At 35.2% G+C, this 20,232-nt stretch overlaps 1 protein-coding gene across 6 annotated transcripts in view; it reads right to left on the bottom strand.

Annotated features, from left to right (window-relative positions):
* Positions 1–20,232, bottom strand: part of LOC139977250 (uncharacterized) — a 131,404-nt gene that overhangs the window by 47,100 nt on the left and 64,072 nt on the right. Inside the window, exon 1 of one of the 6 annotated variants that reach the window (XM_071986518.1) lies at positions 17,624–19,881. The exons of 2 other annotated variants lie outside the window; for them this stretch is intronic. In XM_071986518.1, coding sequence (XP_071842619.1) covers positions 17,624–17,698 — 75 coding nt within the window. In that variant the 5' untranslated portion in view covers positions 17,699–19,881. Of the gene's footprint in view, positions 1–741; positions 1,008–17,623; positions 19,882–20,232 lie in introns of those variants that run through there. 3 more of the 6 variants (XM_071986517.1, XM_071986524.1, XM_071986519.1) reach the window with 3 other exon arrangements.

Below are 20,232 nucleotides of genomic sequence, written 5' to 3'. Positions count from 1 at the left end.
AGATGTAGAGTGCGATTTAAAAAGTCTTAATTTAACACGGTACTGCATAAACATTGATCATTCTTTCAATTCTCCAGTGAAGCTTAATTTTGTATAAAAAGTTTACATTTGTCAGTATCAATATCAATTAAGCTTGTTTCAATTAATTTTATTAAATTTTGGGTTGATCAATAATTTGCTTCTTCTTTTTTTATCTCTCGGGCTATCATACATTGGTAATTTAAAGAGCTCTGTAAAGGTAACCATTAGTCCACAATTAAAATAGCCAAAATTTCTCCATCTGGAGCATTTTATTATGTGACACATGGGGTATGATGAGGAACAATTTAGTCTTCAAATTTGTGTTTAAGGATTTTGTTTTTGAAGGCTCTCCATTTTGTCTCTTATACACTCTTATCAAATATTGTGGTTCCTTTGTTAAAAAAAAAATTCTACACATCTGTGGAGACCATTTTGCTCAGCATTTGGCATTTCCATACACGCAAAAATTATTACCTTTATGTTATAAACACAGGCGAAGGAAGGGCATTGACCGGAGGGGTCGGTAATAGAGGGGCGCACAGTGTTGAAAGGTTTCCAGTCCATGCTAGGTACGGTAGAACGAGAGTGCTAAGGTCGTGGGGAGACAGGTAAGCGAGGAGCAAAGTAAATACATCAAACTCGAAAACAAAGCGTAAATGTTAAATATCTCACAACTCTGTAATTCATACATTCTGTAATTAACAAGTACTATATACTCACCGTATCCTTATAGTGAGAGAGTTCGTACACGCACCAACCATTATCCACTTCGCCGTCCTCCCCTGGGGGAGGGGAGGAGGGGCAAGAAGGACGCTTGCCAATTTCATTTCTCGGCTGCATGTTAGCGTGATTTTCAAAAATGTTAATTAGAGACTGCACTCGACTGCCATTAGTGGGTATTATGTCTGGCTCGGTCATTTCCTTCACTTTTCCCCAGCAACCGCCCGGTCTGGGACTTTATCGATCAAAATATCTACCAAATGTCATATCAAAAGAGATCTGAGAGATTTCACCCAGAGAGAGAGAGAGGCAGAGGCAGAAGGGGAGATGACAGCTGGATATCAAGACCCCCAGAATATTTCAATCAATTTCAGAAAAACAGCAGAACTTGTCGGATTATAGATCAACGACATGTCAACGAAAGCCTCTTCAAACAAAAACAAACTACTGTACTCTCAGAAATTGAAAAGAATTTGACAAAAACCATAAAAAAAATAGAAATGTCCCTTAAAGCAGTTTATTGAATTTCAATAACTACTGATTGAACAAAATCAATATGGATAATTAAACTGTCATGTTAGATCAGTTCCCACCAATTTTTTTTTTTTGGGGGGTACTTTTGCCAGGATTGAACATGAAGCTAGACTGCAGCATAAAACTTCCAAGAACATGTACACCTGTGAGCTAGGTGCGTGTGTAACCCCGACAGTATAAATGGAAACTGCCCATTAATACCCTCGCAAAAATAGTTTACAAACCTTAAAACCAACCATTTTTGGTTTCGTCTAAGTATTATTCGATTTTTGGAATAGAATCTAAACTTTAAATTAAAAAACAAAACTAAACATTTTTAGTTTCGTCTAGCCTTCTAGGTATTATCCATTTCTTAAATTGGAATAGAATCGATAGTTTAAAGAAACGAAAACTAAACCATTTTTAGTTTGTCCAGGGATTCTTCAATTCTTAATTTGGAATAGAATCTATAGTTTAAAGAATGAAAAAACTAAACCATTTCTATTTTCGTCTATAGCAATTATTCATTTCTTAATTTGGAATAGAATCTAATCTCATGCTTGAAAACAGTTGCCAACAACACATTTTAAGGATCAACTCAATATGTACAGTACTGCAATAAGGAAGGCAACTACATCCGATAAAGTGACCGATCATTTCTCCAAAATCTACAATACAACAATCGTGTTCAAGCATATATCAAAATCTGCCAGTCACATCCAAAACATTATGATCTAAACGTCAATACCACCACATGGACAATCTGATTGAAAAAACATCAACAAGAAAAGATCCGTTCGTGAGACCAGTAAGTGAAACATAACCAAGATCCTTCATATGGAATGTCATTTCCAAGATCGAAACTTTCTAGGGAAGTCCTGCTCAGTCCATCGACGATGTTCAATTATTAATTAACGGTGATGGTAATTAACTAACAATGATAGAACATTGAAGATGGCCAGTCGCCTAACAGTGGCCGATGAACCAAGAAAGGATGGCATTAAATGGTTTTCACATATATATAGAATCTATCTAGATCAGGGTTGTCCAACCTTTTGCAGAGGAGGGCCACATGGAATGATTATGATGAAGGAGGGGACAGCATGAACCCTAACGCTCGATTTTTCGATTTTTTGCCCGAAGCCCAAGGCAACAAAATATGAGCACTGCGCGCGTAGCGCACTGATTTATTTTCCTTCCTGATAAAACAGATGAATAAAGTCTAGCCCCCCCCCTCCCGTCCGCTGAGAGTGTCACACAAACTGACCTGTATGCATTTTTTTTACCCAGAAGGTTTGATTGATTGCTGATATAGCTTCAAACTGTTATCAATAAATCTGGACACCAGAATCTCACACCGTAGAGCATCTCTGGCGGGCCGGACGCAACCCTGCGGCGGGCCGGACTGTGGCCCGCGGGCCGTAGGTTGGACAACCCTGATCTAGATAGTATAGCTGACACAGGATCTAGAGTGAGAAACCATTGAGTGTGAGGAGACAGGTAAGCGAGGGAGTCGAGCAAATAATTGAGACTGGCGTAAATTAATCGACGGTTTAAGGATCACATTCAAGAACATGAAAATGTGCCTGTCACATCCCAAAATGTCAATTTATCCAGACATAATTTATTCAAAACAATTAAACCACATGACCAATACCAATGGAGAACTTAGACATGTACAAGAAAAGATCATTTCATGAAACTGTTTTGTCAATTACGACATGATTTTTCTTACAACTTGGAAAGATTTTAAACTTAGCGGGCTTAACCATGCATGAACTTGCCAGCATAACCAAGTATTGTACGATCATGATCATAAAAAATACTGAAATTGAAGTCCACAGAGAGGGCGGCCATCAGACAGTGAACAATACTGCAGGAACGACAATTATTGAGATATCACGTTATGAACGAAATTACAATGACAACAGCCATCTTTGGTGCGAAATTAAGCTGAAACCAAATTACCATACAATGCCAAAGCAGACTCACGTCCAAGAGAGACTTAATCTCGGGTAAATATGTTTCAGTAACAACTTAGGAAGATATAAACCTTTTCATAACATCCAGCAGCTAAACATGTCTTGACTCTTTCTAGCAGAGACAACATAATATTAACCTCTGAAGTTTGTTTATTTGCTTGTACAGTATGTTAAACTAGAGTGTAAAGGGAGAAAGCCTAGGTTGTGAGGAGATATAGGTAATCTTGGAAACCACAGTAAATTAAGGCAGTGGCATCACAAATGCATATATAATTTATACCCCTACAGTATATGACAGGCTAATAACGTAGCTGCAATGGAGCGTTGCTACCTCCGACCGAAGACACGGCAATCCATTCGTTCCAGTCTACAGGTTATACGGCAGCTTTAATTGGAATTTTATCTATTCCGTAATTTCCATATTTTTTGGTCAAAAATTTGTGACAATTTCTGTTCCATATCCCAACCATGATCAAACTGTAATTCATGCATCACCGATCCCCTAGGCATTAGCAGATCCAGGGCACCAAACACCATTATAATAACATCATACTGTAATTAACATATGCAGTATACAAATTTCTTTCATATTTTCATTCCTCTTTTGCCTTTTATTTTCTTTCTTTATGTTTCCTTTTTTAGTTTAGTTACTTTGGCTTTTATATATTTTATTGTCAATTTGACTTTGTACAGTATATTATAGCTGAATTATTAATTTTTTTTAATTTTTTATTTTGTGTGTGTGTGTGTGTCATTTGGCACAATTCCCAAAAAAATTGACATTTAACCAAACCAGGGGTCGATGACAAATAACAGGCAACAAAGCCAACCAATAATCATCAGCCTGCCATAGAATATAATTTATTGTTCAAAATTTGACAAAGAATTTGTGAAATCCAGGTTTGTAAAGTTTTGCATGTATACATATCACAAAACCGAGGAACTAGAAAAAAATGTGCTGCATGTACTGTGCGTAGTTTTGTACAGTAAATGTTGACTTATTTTTGCATAGCAATTTGCTTTACCAGATATTTTATTCCCTAGTTTCATTCACCCGTAAATTTCTTGCATGAAACTCCACCCCTGCCCATCCCTCTGCCCCCCTCCCCCCACCCACCATTTTTACTTGGCTTCCTATGATCTAGGGTACAGTTGGACACTGTTCATCAATAATTATTATTACTACTTTTATCTCCGTACCATATAAGACAATGATGTAGGTTAACACTACTGTTCAGTATTAGGTTTTACCGCTTTTCTACGCACAGTGAATCATGTACTCTTCCTACAAGAGACCAACCAATTAGTATGCAAATTAATGAAATCATGACATCATAATCTTTTATTTTGTGCGTCTTAATTATTATATGCAAACAGAAATGTCCAACAGAAATTTATGGTCAATGATTTTACTCGAATATATTTAAATATTCATGACAGGTAATTGAGGAATAAAATTAATTTAGTAAATTAGTTTTCAATATCAGTAAATGTGTTTTGATGTTTAATACTGTGCTGTACATTGATTTCACTGATGATCTATTGGTTACATTGTTTACCAGAGCTACTGTATAATAGAACATAGAGGGCAGCAGACTAGTATTACACAGTTGCTCTGAGAGGAACAGAAAGAATATGACAATTGATTTAAAGCAAACAAATTATTACAGTATGTCTGCTACTTTTTGAAGATCAAGGTCGCTTAATAACGATGATGCATAGGAGCAGATGCTGTATGTTTACCTGTATGTTTACAGTGTTCATGTTATAGTGTTTACTATTGACAGCTGAAGTTGTGCAAGTGTAGGCATACTGTATATATTGCCAGTATGTATAGCAAAGGCATGTAAAGTTATTCAACAGATAGAATGCATGGCTGATTCCCAATTTTCAATAAACAAATCAGGTATTTTTCATGAAACTTTTCTTATTCCTGTGAGTCATATATATACAATGAACCATATTTTTTTTAGACTATTGTGTAAATACAAAAGTGCAGTCAGAAAAAATTTGGCTGAAGATACCTACAATTTAAATCAAATATTTACTATGTCTACAAAGATTCAAGTTATTTTCCGTAGCATGTACATATCCCAACAAAACACACATAGAGCATTATAACTTACAGTACAAAGATATTTTAACACTGCATGGTTGATAACACAGTCCATGAATCCACTGTGGGACTCTTAAAACGAACACACATTTGTTTGTACAAATTGTAAATTTAAGCCTTTAAAAGTATACTATGTTTGGGTCTGAGGGTACATTTCCCCCACCCCCACCCCTCTCCCATTAAGAAAATATTATACTTAATCATATCTCCTTTGTTTCCAATTACGTAGTGACTGGTCATATTAATATCATATGCTATAAATGCTATGGCATACTGCAATACTTAGTCACACAGCATATATTTATATATCTTTACTAGTTGTAATGTGATTTATATTGCATGTTGTTTTTAGAGAACTGCTGAAGTACACAATGGGTAACATGATTCACCTAGTACACTGTATGCTACACATGCCAGTAGGAGGGTCATTAGGGGGCTATAAAGATTGCATGATATTCCAATCTTGTAGAACATACATACCACCATATCAAACATTTACAACATTATAACTCAATTTGACCTACTATCCTTCTAATGTCATTGATCTTCCAAAAAAAATACTAATAATTTTCATGTTTTTAAAACCTACACTTTCTCATTTAAATATGCTATTTAAAGTTTATATTCCTATGTTTTTGTGGTAACGTTATGTATGCACTACAAAATCCTTCAGGACTGTATTATAAATTTCAAAGCCATGCAAGCTCAAACTAAGAATTTCAAGTTGAAACCACACCCTCTTAATAGTGAATTACATACAAAGTAATATTCATAAGCTAGTCACTAATGAATGTTCAATTTTAATAAATTATCAATCAGACATTTCTATATATTTATTACAATAATTAAATTTTCATTTTCATTTTGATTCTTCCTTCGTTTGAAAAATCTTTATTTGACTATATATCCAAGATTTCAGTTTTTCAGTATCAAATTTTTAACATAATCATTGCTAAAAATCTGATTTTTTTTAATTCTCTTTCTTAGGAGGTGGGGAAGCTGTGTGTGATGTAGGAGGAGGTGGGGGAGGGTGGGGGGAGGGGGTTGGGAGTTTACCAAATTCCAACAACTAGTTAATACCAAACCTCCTCAGTCTTCATGAAACTAAGATTGTATTCAAGGTGGTCACACTTCAGATTATCAAACTTTCCAGATATTTTGCTGATCAATGGAATTCCACAGGAATTTGACTGAAAACAGTTTTTGTCAGACAGATATCTGTCATACTAATACTAGTATTAATCATAGATAATTTATTATTTCCAAACAAAACTTGGGCAAAATCGTACAATGAAGCTCAATCTGCAAGCTGACTTTCACATTAATTTCTTCTCTTCAGAACTGTTTTTTCTCGTACTTGTTGAGACATATGTCGCAAAGACAAGGAACGCTACAAATTCACCTGTATCTGACATTCTAAACTCCACAGAGAGGTACATTTTTTAAACGAAGGGAAATTCCCATATAATAAATTTGGAATAAGATTTTGTAATTAACTGAAAGACACACAGTAGTTTTATTACCTATAAATGAGATACTCCACAGCAAAACCACACAAGATCTTGTCCCAACCTCTCAATCAAGGGAGGAACAAATTTATCTGTTTAGGATGGTTACCATGGGCACAAGATACTCCTACAAGCTATCAGGTAGAAATTATCAGACTGTAACGAAACTTTGAAAAAGCATAAATCCACGGATTGATTCGAACGGGAGGGCTCTTCAAAATTTTACTCCAACAAAATTTAAGATTTTTCTTAAAAGACTGAGAAAGAGAGGGAAAAAGACGTCTCCCATCAAAAAAAAAAAAAAGTTCCAAAACAACACAGACGGTGCAGATCAATTAGTAAAATAATCCCCGAAAACAAATTTATGACGAATCATATATTCCAAACTGAATAAAAAGCTGCCCAGATTCTGGAAGAACACGTAAAGACAGAGCAAAGAATCGGGTAGACGGTTTAGACTACGATCCAGAGGCACGAATGAAAAAGTGACAGAACTTTATTAAAACAAATCAAATGCTGGAAAAGACAGATTCTAGACAATGGTTACCCATTGATCGAGCAGTGTAAGATGTGGCAACTTTCCCACTCCAAAGCTCAAAGGAAATGGACCTGTCAATTCCAATGGCTCTCAAACGCACTGTCGGTGATTCGATATTATAATGTCAAAATTGTTCTCTTGGCAAAAATCCCTCGTTCGTCGTCGAGGAACGGATGTGTTAAAGCAGTGACTGTAAATGTAAAGTGACTGAGCGATTTCATTCTCGACATTCGACTCCAGCAAAAAAGCTTGTCGTTTTTAAAAGCAAACATTGGCTATAATTTTGGCTGCCTATCATGGTTGAGTTTGTACACAGTTACACGTTGACAAACGAAGAGCGACAGTTGTCAATTTTTTTGGCAGTCTAAACAAACTGTGAACTCTCTGCATTTAAAGACTTTGCAGTGACATTACTCGAAGGCAAATGTCTGCAGATTGTTCTAAGTACTGTATATGTAAGATACACAAAAAACCCAGTTACAAGGAGATTACTTAGATACTTTTGTTCTTTGTTTACAGACATAATAAACAACTGTCTATTAAACCAACATGCTTTACAGCTGTTTCGTGTAAAATTTGATTTTTGGTCATTTTTTTTTTTTTTAAATTCCATGATTCTGTAGAATGAGTGCCACAGTTGTGAGAAGACAGGTAAGTGATGCAAGCAATGGAACTTCTCATAATGCAGTTTATCTATGATTGTCACCTTGAACACTAATAATGGAGAAGAAATATCAAAAAGTTTGAAAGTCTCCCATAATTTGCTTTATGTGATTATGTGTTAAAAGGTTACTAGGACATTCTACTGTAGGCACAGTAGAACGAGGATGCTATTAGGTTGTGGGGAGACAGGTAAGCACCGAGCGAAGTAAATTTTGCTTTATGTGATTATAATATTCATATGAAAAAAAATGGCCTCTGAGTGACAGAATGTTGGTTTCATTACTCCCTCCTCGATGACAATATTAATAAGCTCTATATTATATTATGATAAATATTTAGCAATGTCATTTTGAGTGATAACTAGGACGTAGTGGTCATGACTGGTGAACATCGGCGAATCCTACGAGCAGTTGCTTTAAGACGTGTATGTAAAACGAGTTTGCCTGGAATCTGAAAAATGTTGTCCTTTCAAAACAGTGTATGCTCAAGATACTGTCACCAGCATCATGAGAATAATAGGTATTAAGAGCAAACCTTCTTGGCATATATCCCATCCATCAAATTAGAATAATAGGTATTAAGAGCAAACCTTCTTGGCATATATCCCATCCATCAAATCAAATGATACTTAACAAGTTGATTTAGCAGACCTGTAATTACATTAACCATTCGTAAAAAGTTCCTTGACTCATGAAACTAATGCTGTTGTTGTTTCTTACACTGTACTGCTCGACATTTCCGATTTAACACATGTATGTTAATAGCATCAACGTGTGTATAGTCCACTACAACCATGGTAAACAAAACCTGCTGTATGTGGCATGACCTAAAAATGGGTTTCAAAAAAAATCTTTGGTGGGGTTTTACCAAACTTTGAAACTTTTTCCGTCCACTTTGGAGCTTACGGACAGTGATGGATTGTGTAATTTTTGTTGTTGTTTATGTAACGTCTTAGTCCGTAGTCAACAGTAGCTACAGTAGCTAGCTATTCATACTTTCTGATCATCCATTCTGAAGCTCGGTAGTTGTCTGGTGGGGGTCTTGGCTCATTCCTCACGGAAGATCCTGGATTGGGACCTAAATTTATCAAAGCCAAGGCAATACAGGAAAGTTTTCATTTCTTTTGCTCATAGAGAAAGACCAATAAAACACTGTTATGAACATCCCTACCTTGAGAACCTAACAAAAATTGAAAACAAACAGATGTATTCATCATGGTGTGTCCCCTGATGTCATACATTTGAGCACTAGCAAACATTATTCCTTTACATTATGATAAATGTTTTCAACAGATATTTTTAAGAAATATACATGACATTTGTCAGCAATATACATGACAAATTTCAAGAAAGCTTTCAATACAATGCTTCAATAATTAACCTTACCTAATATTAACATACTCATAACGAATTCATGCACCAGCAACAGCAGGCTTACATCAAAAACTTAATTTGCAAAATCGAAATCGGCGCAAAAAACGTTGTCATAAGTTGCACTGTACATTGACGAGGCTGAAAGTTAAAATCTATAAAAGACACACACACCATCTGGAACAGGATAAAAAAAATATTAAAACAATTCTAGGTTTTGTGCAGAAAACAGTTTACTGAATATGAAAGTTATAAAATAGGACCCATTGAAACTGTGTTCATAAGCTATATCGGCACAATAAACGTAAAAGCAAGAATGCCTGCAGGAATATATTGTATCCCTCCCCCCCCCCCCTTGCTGTCTATCCAAGAAACATAAGGTATTGAGAAAAAATGGAATGATTAATTATTGATTCCATTCTGCTGCTTTGACACATTTTCTGCCGGCAGCTTCACTGACATTACAAACATCCTGATTGACTGATGGCAATAATACGTCAACATATGCAGAAACAGTGACTTTACAAATTGAACGAATCTTCATTATAATAGGGACTATTGTTAGCCATATACTGCACCACGTGCCTCTAAAGAATATTTAATAGTTTTGATTTATTAACTGTTCCCTTTGACTGTGCACTATACCTCCAGTGATGGTTTTACCGATTGGATTCTACAGTTATATATATATACTGTAGGTCTGATATAATACTACTAGGTGGAGGTGGATAGAGAAAGGTTTGAAGTCACTATAAACTTAGTTGTGTTATGTACACATACAACCAGCAGTTTGCAATATATAACACATTAAAGGACTCTTGTCATGTTGCTTTCATTACTGTTTAGTTATTTGTATTTTTTTGTATTTTTTTTTGGAAGGGTTAATTTCCCCGTTTCTGTGTCACTTGTTTGATGTTGACTATTTTATTGCTGTTTAAATATTTAATATTTATCGCTGTATCAAATTTGAAGCTTTGTTGGTAAAGTGCTCTGAGATCATATTTTTGTGTATGTGGCGCTATGTAAGAATAAGAGTAAATTAATAAATTGAAAACAAGTGTAACTATACAAAACTCAAAATAGTGAAAACCTACAAGATTTAGTCATTCTACTGTACATCACTGATAAACTTGTCCAAATCTCAATTTAGTGAAAACCTACAAGATTTAGTCATCCTACTGTACATCACTGATAAGTACTATACAAAACTCAAATAGTGAAAACCTACAAAATTTAGTCATTCTACTTACTGTACATCACTGATAAACTTGTCCAAATCTCAATTTAGTGAAAACCTACAAGATTTAGTCATTCTACTAACTGTATATCACTGATAAGTACTATACAAAACTCTCAAAAGTCAATGTCACACAAAGTAAGATAATACTTTTACCTCTTTCTCCCAGTCTACAGTATACAGTACCATAAAAAATATAATGTAAAGGATAAACAATCTTTGTAGTTTCCAAGTTTTCAAAGTCCCCTAAATCTCTTTGCAAGTTCATTTGAGCAGAAAGTATTCAACTTTAACAGTATGATGGATCTATGATAAATGCCCGGCAGCACATAAATTCACAAAGAGAGCAATTCATGTGATATGCCTTATAAATGACAACACTGTATGAGATCAAGGAGGATGTACATACGATACAGTGCAGGTGATTCAAGGGCTGGCTGGTAGGGGATATGCCCCATGTGCTCTGTATATGGCAAGCCATGTGGGACAAACACCGCATAATTAATCAGCGTATTAATTGGAATTTATACGCGTATTAATTGGAATATATACGCGTATATATTATTAGCCAATCATATGGCTTAAATATATCCGCATATTAATTCGAATATATACACGGATATTAATTCGAATATATACACGTATTAATTCGAATATATACACGTATTAATTCGAATACATATGGGGATTAAATCCATATATGCACGGATTAATTCGAATGTACACGAAAACACATTTCCGCTCTTGCTGTGTACATATATCAACGATAAATATTTTGGCGGGCTCGCGAGATCGCTTCAAACAGCAAAATTATGCACATGTACAACACATGTATATTCCAATTAATACGCGTATATATTCGAATTAATACGCGGATATATTATGCGGTGTTTGTTCCACATGGCTTGCCATATCTGTGCACAAGTTCATGAACTATATCTACTGTATACAGACCTTAAAGTCCACTATAAATCTCCAGAGATCAAATTTGGAAAATTAAAATGTAGCAAGCTTGATGCAGTTATGCTTCATGCATTACCAGCATCATAAAATGTTAAAACTGTTACTAAACCAAAAAAGTGGCAATTTATTGGTAATTTGCCATAATTTAGGTAATTGACTTTAACCGGTGCTGTGGCCGAGTGGATAAAGGCGGTGGCATTTGAAGCAATGAGGCTTGGCAATCGGGAGGTTCGGGGTTTGATTCCCGGCCGGGTCATAGTAAGATGGGTTTTTCATCCAAGAGCAATCTACGGTTTTCCCATCTGAAATGACTTTCTAAATTGAAAAGATTCCTAATTTGAGTTAAAATGTTGAATTGGATGCCACCCGACGTGTAAGCCTCCGGTATTAGCACTTGTTTGTTAAATAAAAATATATAGTTACAGATCAGATTTCTCAACTTTTCAACCTGCTCTTAACATTGTAATCGACCATGTAGGCCTACTGATCAGTGGACACCTGGTGGTCACCTGATGACCAACATGTGTGACCCATATAAAGCCCACAGTACAGGTATACCTATATATTGATAGATTAATGATACACATCTAGCTGTAGGGTTCAAAATAAAACTCCTCACTGCCAGTCTGTAGTAGTTTTAGTTTCAGTTTTGATGCAATGCATGCATCATCCTGAAATTTGAAACTTCATCATAAAAAAAAATTCCATAGGTTCATAAATTGTGAACAGTAACGATGACACGATTATAATTGGACTCTGTGCCAGTAGGGAGAACCAAGTACCCTGTAACTCAAAACCAAACACAACGATTTATCTTTACAAGGTCTACAGATATATTAGGAATTACTTGCAAAAAAAAAACACATTTTAGCTTACATATCATTTTGTATTTTGTTGTTTTTTTTTTGGTTTCACAGGTGGTGTCATGGGACAAAACTACTGCATGTACAGTACAAATGAAAGAGGGACACAAAATCAACAATCATCCTTGACTTTTTAGAGAGAAATTTGTGACAAACAACTCCTGCAATCTGTACTGGCTAAGACAAAATCTTATTCTACTTGAAGCGATATATTCAAGTTCAAAACTTGCATTCCGCTGGATTTTATTTGCACATCTGTGATGTCATAGTGCCGCTAGGATCTGAGACCTTTCATTTTCTCTGTTTATATTTTCATATTTTTCATATTTTTTATATTTTCATATTTTCATGGTGAAACACGTTCACAGTGTTGACCCTGAAACCAATGGGTAATATTAGATGATATATTATGGATGTTTAAATATTTAAATTATTATAATTGTAAATCCCATCTCCCAAATTACAGAATAGAAACATTGTAATGAACAATGAAAAAAATTAACATAAATTATTGAGGCAAATGTAGCTTGATGATGTCATATTTAGACTTGATCAAGCCTTTCAGCCTGGTGTGTGAAGAAGTAATATTAAACCTTTTATATAGCCCTATAATTGGAATAAGATTTTTCTTAGTTATTTAAGGAAGTCATTCATAGCGGTTATCTCTATCACATACTAATGTGATCAATATTAATGACTTTTGTGTCTCCTTTAAGTTACATTTGTTCCACCCACCATGCAAAAAATAGGTTGGCATGCATCCTGGCTCTATAAGAGTCAGCAAAATAGTCAGCTATAAAATAATCCAAACATTTATCCATGCTATGGACAACATCACCACTTCAATTACAATGAAACAGACAATCAAAAACACAGCCCTGGGCAGTACAGCAGCAACATAAATTTAAGTGACAGGGAAATTATATACAAAATTTAGAAGAGAAACCAAAACTCCTGAGGAAAATGATGACGATACCATTCTGGCCAACATGTAACTTCCACATATTTATCCAAAAACTGAGTAGGAACATATATAGCAAGAGCAACACCTGAAGACCTTTATCAGTGTGTACTGCAGGTTACTATGTGAAACTAGTAGCGAGTACCTGCATGTATGTACCTGCAGTACCTACAGTACCTGCAGATATATGGTCACAAAGAGATTATATAAGAAATTAGGAGACAGAACTCGATTCCAACACAACTGATGATCCAACTAACAAATGGTCTCCGTATATGCATGTCCAAGGGAAACGGTAACAAACAAACCATTGATTGATCTGAACGATTTCTAAGACTTCCCAAAAAAAAACTTCCAAGAAATATAGGGATACCAACAAAGTGGTATTCAGACCTTAACACTCCTGAAAAGAGACAGAATCTTTAGAAATAGTATATATAATTATCCAGTAGATCTCCAAGACTTTTCATTCATACAGAAGTTAGCACCAGGTTTAATACACCAATTACAATGCACCCACTTGTATGCCATCCACTATTAACACATGTACCAAAAGGCGCAGAAACCAAATCAGACACTGTGTACACTGGATATCCACAAAGCCTCTGTCAAAAGTGACTTAAAAGTTCTACATGAAACCATGGACCTATATATAAACTTCCATTGAGATGTAACCTTGTATTACCCCTAAAAAAAATATATCCATCCTTCCTTCATAACATGTTTCACAAAAGTTGTATTCCAAAGAAAAAGATTTTCACACACACATGTCTGGTAAACACAGAGGTATAAAATCCTTCCAAGAAAGGAAAACTTTTCTGAATATAAATCCATACCTTGGGGAGGACGGCCTACAGTCCTAAGCATTATTCCTTCTGAAACTAAATGATATCATAGACAGACGGAAAAATCCATTGGCTTCCAGAATATCATCGCTTTTGTAAAATTTTCTTTTCTTTACAATCAAGAATATATATAAAAACACACACCCACCCACTCACTCAGTAGTGAAAGTCAGTATAAATGTCACTGGGGCTACAAAACTTAACTGTAGGTATGTATATACATACATATACCCCAATGCTCCTGAAGATTTTGTCCCAGAGTCAAACTTGGTTTCCCATAACACCAGTGAGAATCACTGCAGTGGTATTTGTATTTGACATATATACATACATATATCCCCTCTGGAGAATTCCAAATCTAATTTTTGCTCAAATCAAAACTAGAAGTTACTGATGAGATCAAGAGGTCATTGAGGAGATGTGACCCTACTATGCCTGAATGGAGGGGTGAGATAAGCTTCACTTTCTAATCATGGAGATTATCTCCTGGCCTCTTTTTACACTGCCAGTTGACACTATACTTTACTGTGGCTGCTGGTCAGTGAATGCAACTGGTCATAAAAAATATGTCATAAAATTTTGACAGGTTCCTTGTTTGATGGTGGTGTTCTGGTCATAATCAATAACCCATAGACTCTTTCAATAAATGCTAATTACAAGTTTTTGGGTGGTCACTAGTTATTTGTAATTCTGCGCTTCACAATTTTTGTAAGTTTCGGTTGTCACTCTTTTTCTTTGTAGTTAATACGAGAAAAAAAAGGTCCCCCAAAAATTGTTTCGCCATTGTGAATAATCTCGCTCTGGTTTCAGAAAGGAAAAATTGTTCCTTTCATTCATTTGTTTGCCCTTGAACCTGAGCCCACTACAAAATAAACCTGTTTTTCTTTTAAGTGGGACATAAAAGCGGGGGGGGGGGGGGGGAGGGATCAATGGAGGATTTGAAATCTAAAGGGAGCTATCAATACACTGTAGGTTATGTACACAATAATAGGTATGTACAAAATATATAGTCAAGTCGGATATTCTATCTTTAACGACACGTGGAATGACATCAAAGCAGGTAGTAAGCTTGTAGGTAACTTTGCCAAAGAGCTATACAAGTTACTCTCTGCCTTCACAATGATAAGTTCTGTATATGTGACCCGATAGTAAAATGATATGAATTATAACTAGCTTATAAGAGTAGATGAATCACAGATCTGCCTGTAAGATATTGATCTGAAGCTCTAGGTATTGTTCCTTTCACAGACTTTATGGCAGATCTAAGAGTAGCTTTGAATTGATAGTCATTTGTCCTAAAGATATTGATACTGCAGCTATATATGAATATATATAGACAGATATATAAATATATATATATACATATATATATATATATATATATATATATATATATATATATATATATATACATATATATATAAATATATATACATCTATATGTATATGTATCAGGGAGTTGTTCCATAGCAACTCCCTGCATATATATTGTTGCTATAATATTGATAGGCTATGATAGCATTAAAGTCTCAATACGTGTTTGCTGATGAATTTCGGAAAACAAACTTCCGAAGCAGATTCAATGTTTCTTATTCTAAATGCACTCTGACCAGGTGAGTTTAATGGAGAAAAGCTGTCGCAATAGAAAGAAATTTATTTTCTGTTGCCCTTATGGTGCGAACGATTACCGTATCACTGCGACCACCCATGTTCATTACACAAAATGTAACTATATATACTGTACTTGTATTGTCCACTAGTCGTAAACAAAACAGAGAGATTTGATTGGCGCATGATCCGTTGGGCGGGGCTCGCAAATTTTGAGTGAAGTTTTTAGAATCTACGGACTTGTTAAAAAATCTGGTGAATTTTATTCAGCTCAAAAGGTTTAACGACAGATAACTCAATAAAAATAGGGTATAGAAAAAAATTGCATAGAACGGTGTTATTTTCACTGAGCTTTCGGGCAGCAAGCTGGAAATGTCGAAGTTAAAATTTGGCAAACACACATTGAGACTTTAAGTCCCATTGATATATTACTAGCAATAGACAGTCTTTAATATCATATGTTGATATCTTTGGTGCCCATGGACCAAGACAACTACTCTGTACAGTTTCCTTGATATGCAATCAACACACTTAGATATTGGTAAACTGATAACATATAGTCTTTCATATTACTAGACATTACACGCATACATACAGGTAGGTCCTTATACATAGAAATAACAGGAGATACTTTCAATATTATTAATAAGCCACATAGTTTGTCTGTGTAAATGAAACCAAGTGCAGTTGCTATGGAGATGGATATGAACTCTAAAGTAACTTTTGTACTCACATAAAGGATAATGCAAAATACCATCATCAAACTGATGGTTCCTCAATCACTTAATAAAAATATTATACAGGCACCAACTCTTGCTGTATTCTTATCGTTTGTTCTACACAGTAAAGCTACAGTATAATAGGTAAAAAATATAATATACTGCTAATAACTCCTTTTGTATTATTTTGGTTTGTAATACCCAGCATACAGTAACTACAGTATAATAGGTACAACAGATAATACACTGGCACTAACTCCTTTTATATTCTTTTGGTTTGTATTACATAGTATAGCTACAGTAAGCTAGGTACAATATACTAGCACTAACACCTGCTATATATATTCCTTTGGTATGTAATTACCAAGTACAGCTACAGTATCATATGTACGAAAGATAATATACTGGCACTAACTTCTGCTGTATTCTTTCGGTATGTAATTACCAAGTACAGCTACAGTATACTAGGTACAATAGTGTTATGTTTTTGCAAACGATTAAGAATAAACAGTCTGATTAAAACTGGTAGACAGTTCAAAATTGACAGTATACCTTAATTTTACATACATTGTATATGATGTAGTTATGTATTTCAACGTGGGTACTTCAATATATACAGTATTGTAGAGAGTAAAACAAACATATTAACAAACAGATATAAACTCTGAGTATACAATCGCTGCTACTGAATTTACACAATGCCATGTATATACAGCTGTAACACTAGTATACGCCAGGTTAAACATGTATGTCGCACTGGTTTAAAGAGTTAAAAATCAAAGCAAAGAAGCACTTGTAAATTACTAATTATGGTGAAGATAATTAAATGAACACAATGTGTTCATTATCGATCATGGCAAGTACTTAGTACCATACACTTACCTCATATGCTAAAAAAAAATCTTAATAATTATACCACGAACAGCTACTGTATAAAACCTGGTTTGAACCAAAGAGAAGAAAAGAAAAGATAAAGAAAGGAATTGATTATCATACCCATCCTAAACTCCAACAGATGCCTCCGAGCTGCGACCGATAATTCCTCATGTTTGGTGATTCCTGGAAGTACATGAATGCACTCACACACACGGACAAACTAACAAAAGCTGAGGTGACAATAATGTGCAGATCACCTTTCCAATTACAGCACAAGTGAATTAGAAGTTCAATGCGATCTCTACGTTCTCGTATAATGTTTTCCTGTACGTATCGGTTACTTCCAGGTACCTATTTATTACTCGACTGAAGAGCTAAGAACCTTAAAAAAACAAAATGTGATAAAATCCATGTATGACTCGTTGGTGTCAATAACAAAATCTTTTTACTATTCATACCGTCACAGTTAAGTTCCAAAAGAAACAAAAATAGTTTCCCCCATAATGACTGAAGTAGCACCGTGGCGGAAAGTTTGGTCTGCACGCGACGTCGACCGTCCACAAAGTAATGTCTTTGCCTAGATTACAGCTAACATACAATACGTTGCATGCTGTGCTACCATGGACTGCATGGGCTACAGAATACAATGCCTAGTGCACTGTATTACACCTAACTCTCCGACTTCAGTTCACGGTTCAAATCCTCCCAGACTTGATTAAAATCCTACCATGAAGAACAAATAATCTGGTCAGAGGCGTCTCACCGTTCCTAATGACAGAATTGCCCTCCAAATGACTTCTCCTTTTTCTCTGTTTTTTCTCCGGCCCAGCCGCAAACAACATGGACGTTATTAACCGACGATGTGGAAATTAAAGCATTGATGAAGCCATGCATCATAATTGCGTCAGTTTCCTTCCTGAAGATACATCTTGAAATCCCCAAAAGGTTAAAAACAAAACGAAAACATCGCAAAAGTTAATGCCTTCCACCGTAATTAACTGCATATATATAAACACAAGTTTTGTGTCATCGAGAAGTTTCACTGGTTAAATAAGTAAGAGCCTCTTGTAATAATAGCGTTTGTATTAATAGCACAAATGATTTCCTTAATACTAACTGTGTTTATCTGAATGTTTGCCAAACAAATGTGCAAATACTATTAAATCGGTTATATTTATAGATCCAGCATTTTTGACCTGTGAACTTCCTGTTTGAAATGAAAGCAAAACCGATTCATAACTGAAAAAGTAAACAAACAAAAATTGTCAGCGTTCTTTGCTATTTTCTGTGTTTTTTGGGGGGGTTTTTTTTGCTCTCTTTCAAAACTTTCTATTTTACTTTTGTTTTCAACTGCCAACTTTTGAAAGTGAGAAACATTTATATATATGAAAGTATTCCAAATTTCCCAAATTTGTTCAAAGTACATTATTTATTTAATAACTTTGTGACATAAATTCCTGCGAAAGTTCGCAATTTGTTTCGATCTGCAATGGGCTCTACATCTGCAACTATAACTTTTCAAATTCATGCACTGCTATGTACTATACGCAACATAATCTGTCAGCTGTGTACACTGACCGACTAGCACGGAGTTGTATGAAGGGGTGGGAGGGGGGGGGGAGCTGGATGATATTTACAGTTACTTGTAGACATCACAGGGATGACATGATTGATAGGTACTATAATATCCTACATGGTCCAGATTTCAGTAGATCCTGTGTAGTAATCCCAGAACAGTTCTATTTATTGTTATCTATAGCTTCACCAAAGATTCACTTATAATAATTGACAATTTAAGTGAGATCCTTCAAACAATCAGATGTCCAATATCTATGCAGATCGGTCAAAGTCATTGACTATGATCCACTAAACTTTACAAACCTTGTCCATTCGTTAATTCAATCCATTAAGCTTTCTATAAAACTTTCAGCCGTAAATGTTTGTTCCATTTTTTATGTGAATATTTTCCAAAGAGCTACACAAAATCTATATAGTTCTCAGAAATATTATTGTGTATACACAAAACTGCAATGTTGACTTCCTTGTAAGCATTTACAACCAAACAGGTACACGTTATAATGTAACAAGCTCTGTAGATATTATCCTCATTTATAATTGAAATCCCAAAGAATTGATCGATTTCTGTTAACCGCTTGCTCGGTGCAGGTCCGTATTACATTATCATCGGAGTGAAATTGTCTGCCGATGGCACAATTTAGTAGAAAACCACTGAAGCCGAACAAGGATTAGAAAATTACTTTTTGTATTCCTTCACGAAAGCGTTTCAGATACTGCTAGGAGTAGTGGCAGTCGTCGCTGTATTATCTTTAGCGTTCACACGGTAACGCCTTGAGAAACAGCTGGCAACGCTCATTGTTAAAAAAAAGTTAAAAGTTAAAGCCTTGCTCAGAATATCTCCTTTGCTGGCGAGGTGAGCTGTATGGATATGCATGGCATCACCGGCATAATAGCAAACACTCCCACATACTGTGATGACTTGTTCAATGGAGGCTGTTTGGTCTTTAATATAGTCAAACAGACCACACTGTATATATTTTTACAGACTTTACAACAAAATGTGTTGAATGCATCAGCAGTGAATTTACAGACGTTGGGGACGGACGTAACAGTCGATGATTTTGATCTATCTATTACCTTAAAAAACACTGACAGGAACTTTGGTTAAGATGAGGTCATTATTATTATTATTAATCGGTGTGATATGTTTG

Source organism: Apostichopus japonicus, chromosome 12 (assembly GCF_037975245.1).
Source record: "Apostichopus japonicus isolate 1M-3 chromosome 12, ASM3797524v1, whole genome shotgun sequence".
In the NCBI taxonomy this organism is placed as follows: Eukaryota; Metazoa; Echinodermata; class Holothuroidea; order Aspidochirotida; family Stichopodidae; genus Apostichopus; species Apostichopus japonicus.
This window is presented reverse-complemented; position numbering and strand designations above follow the sequence as displayed.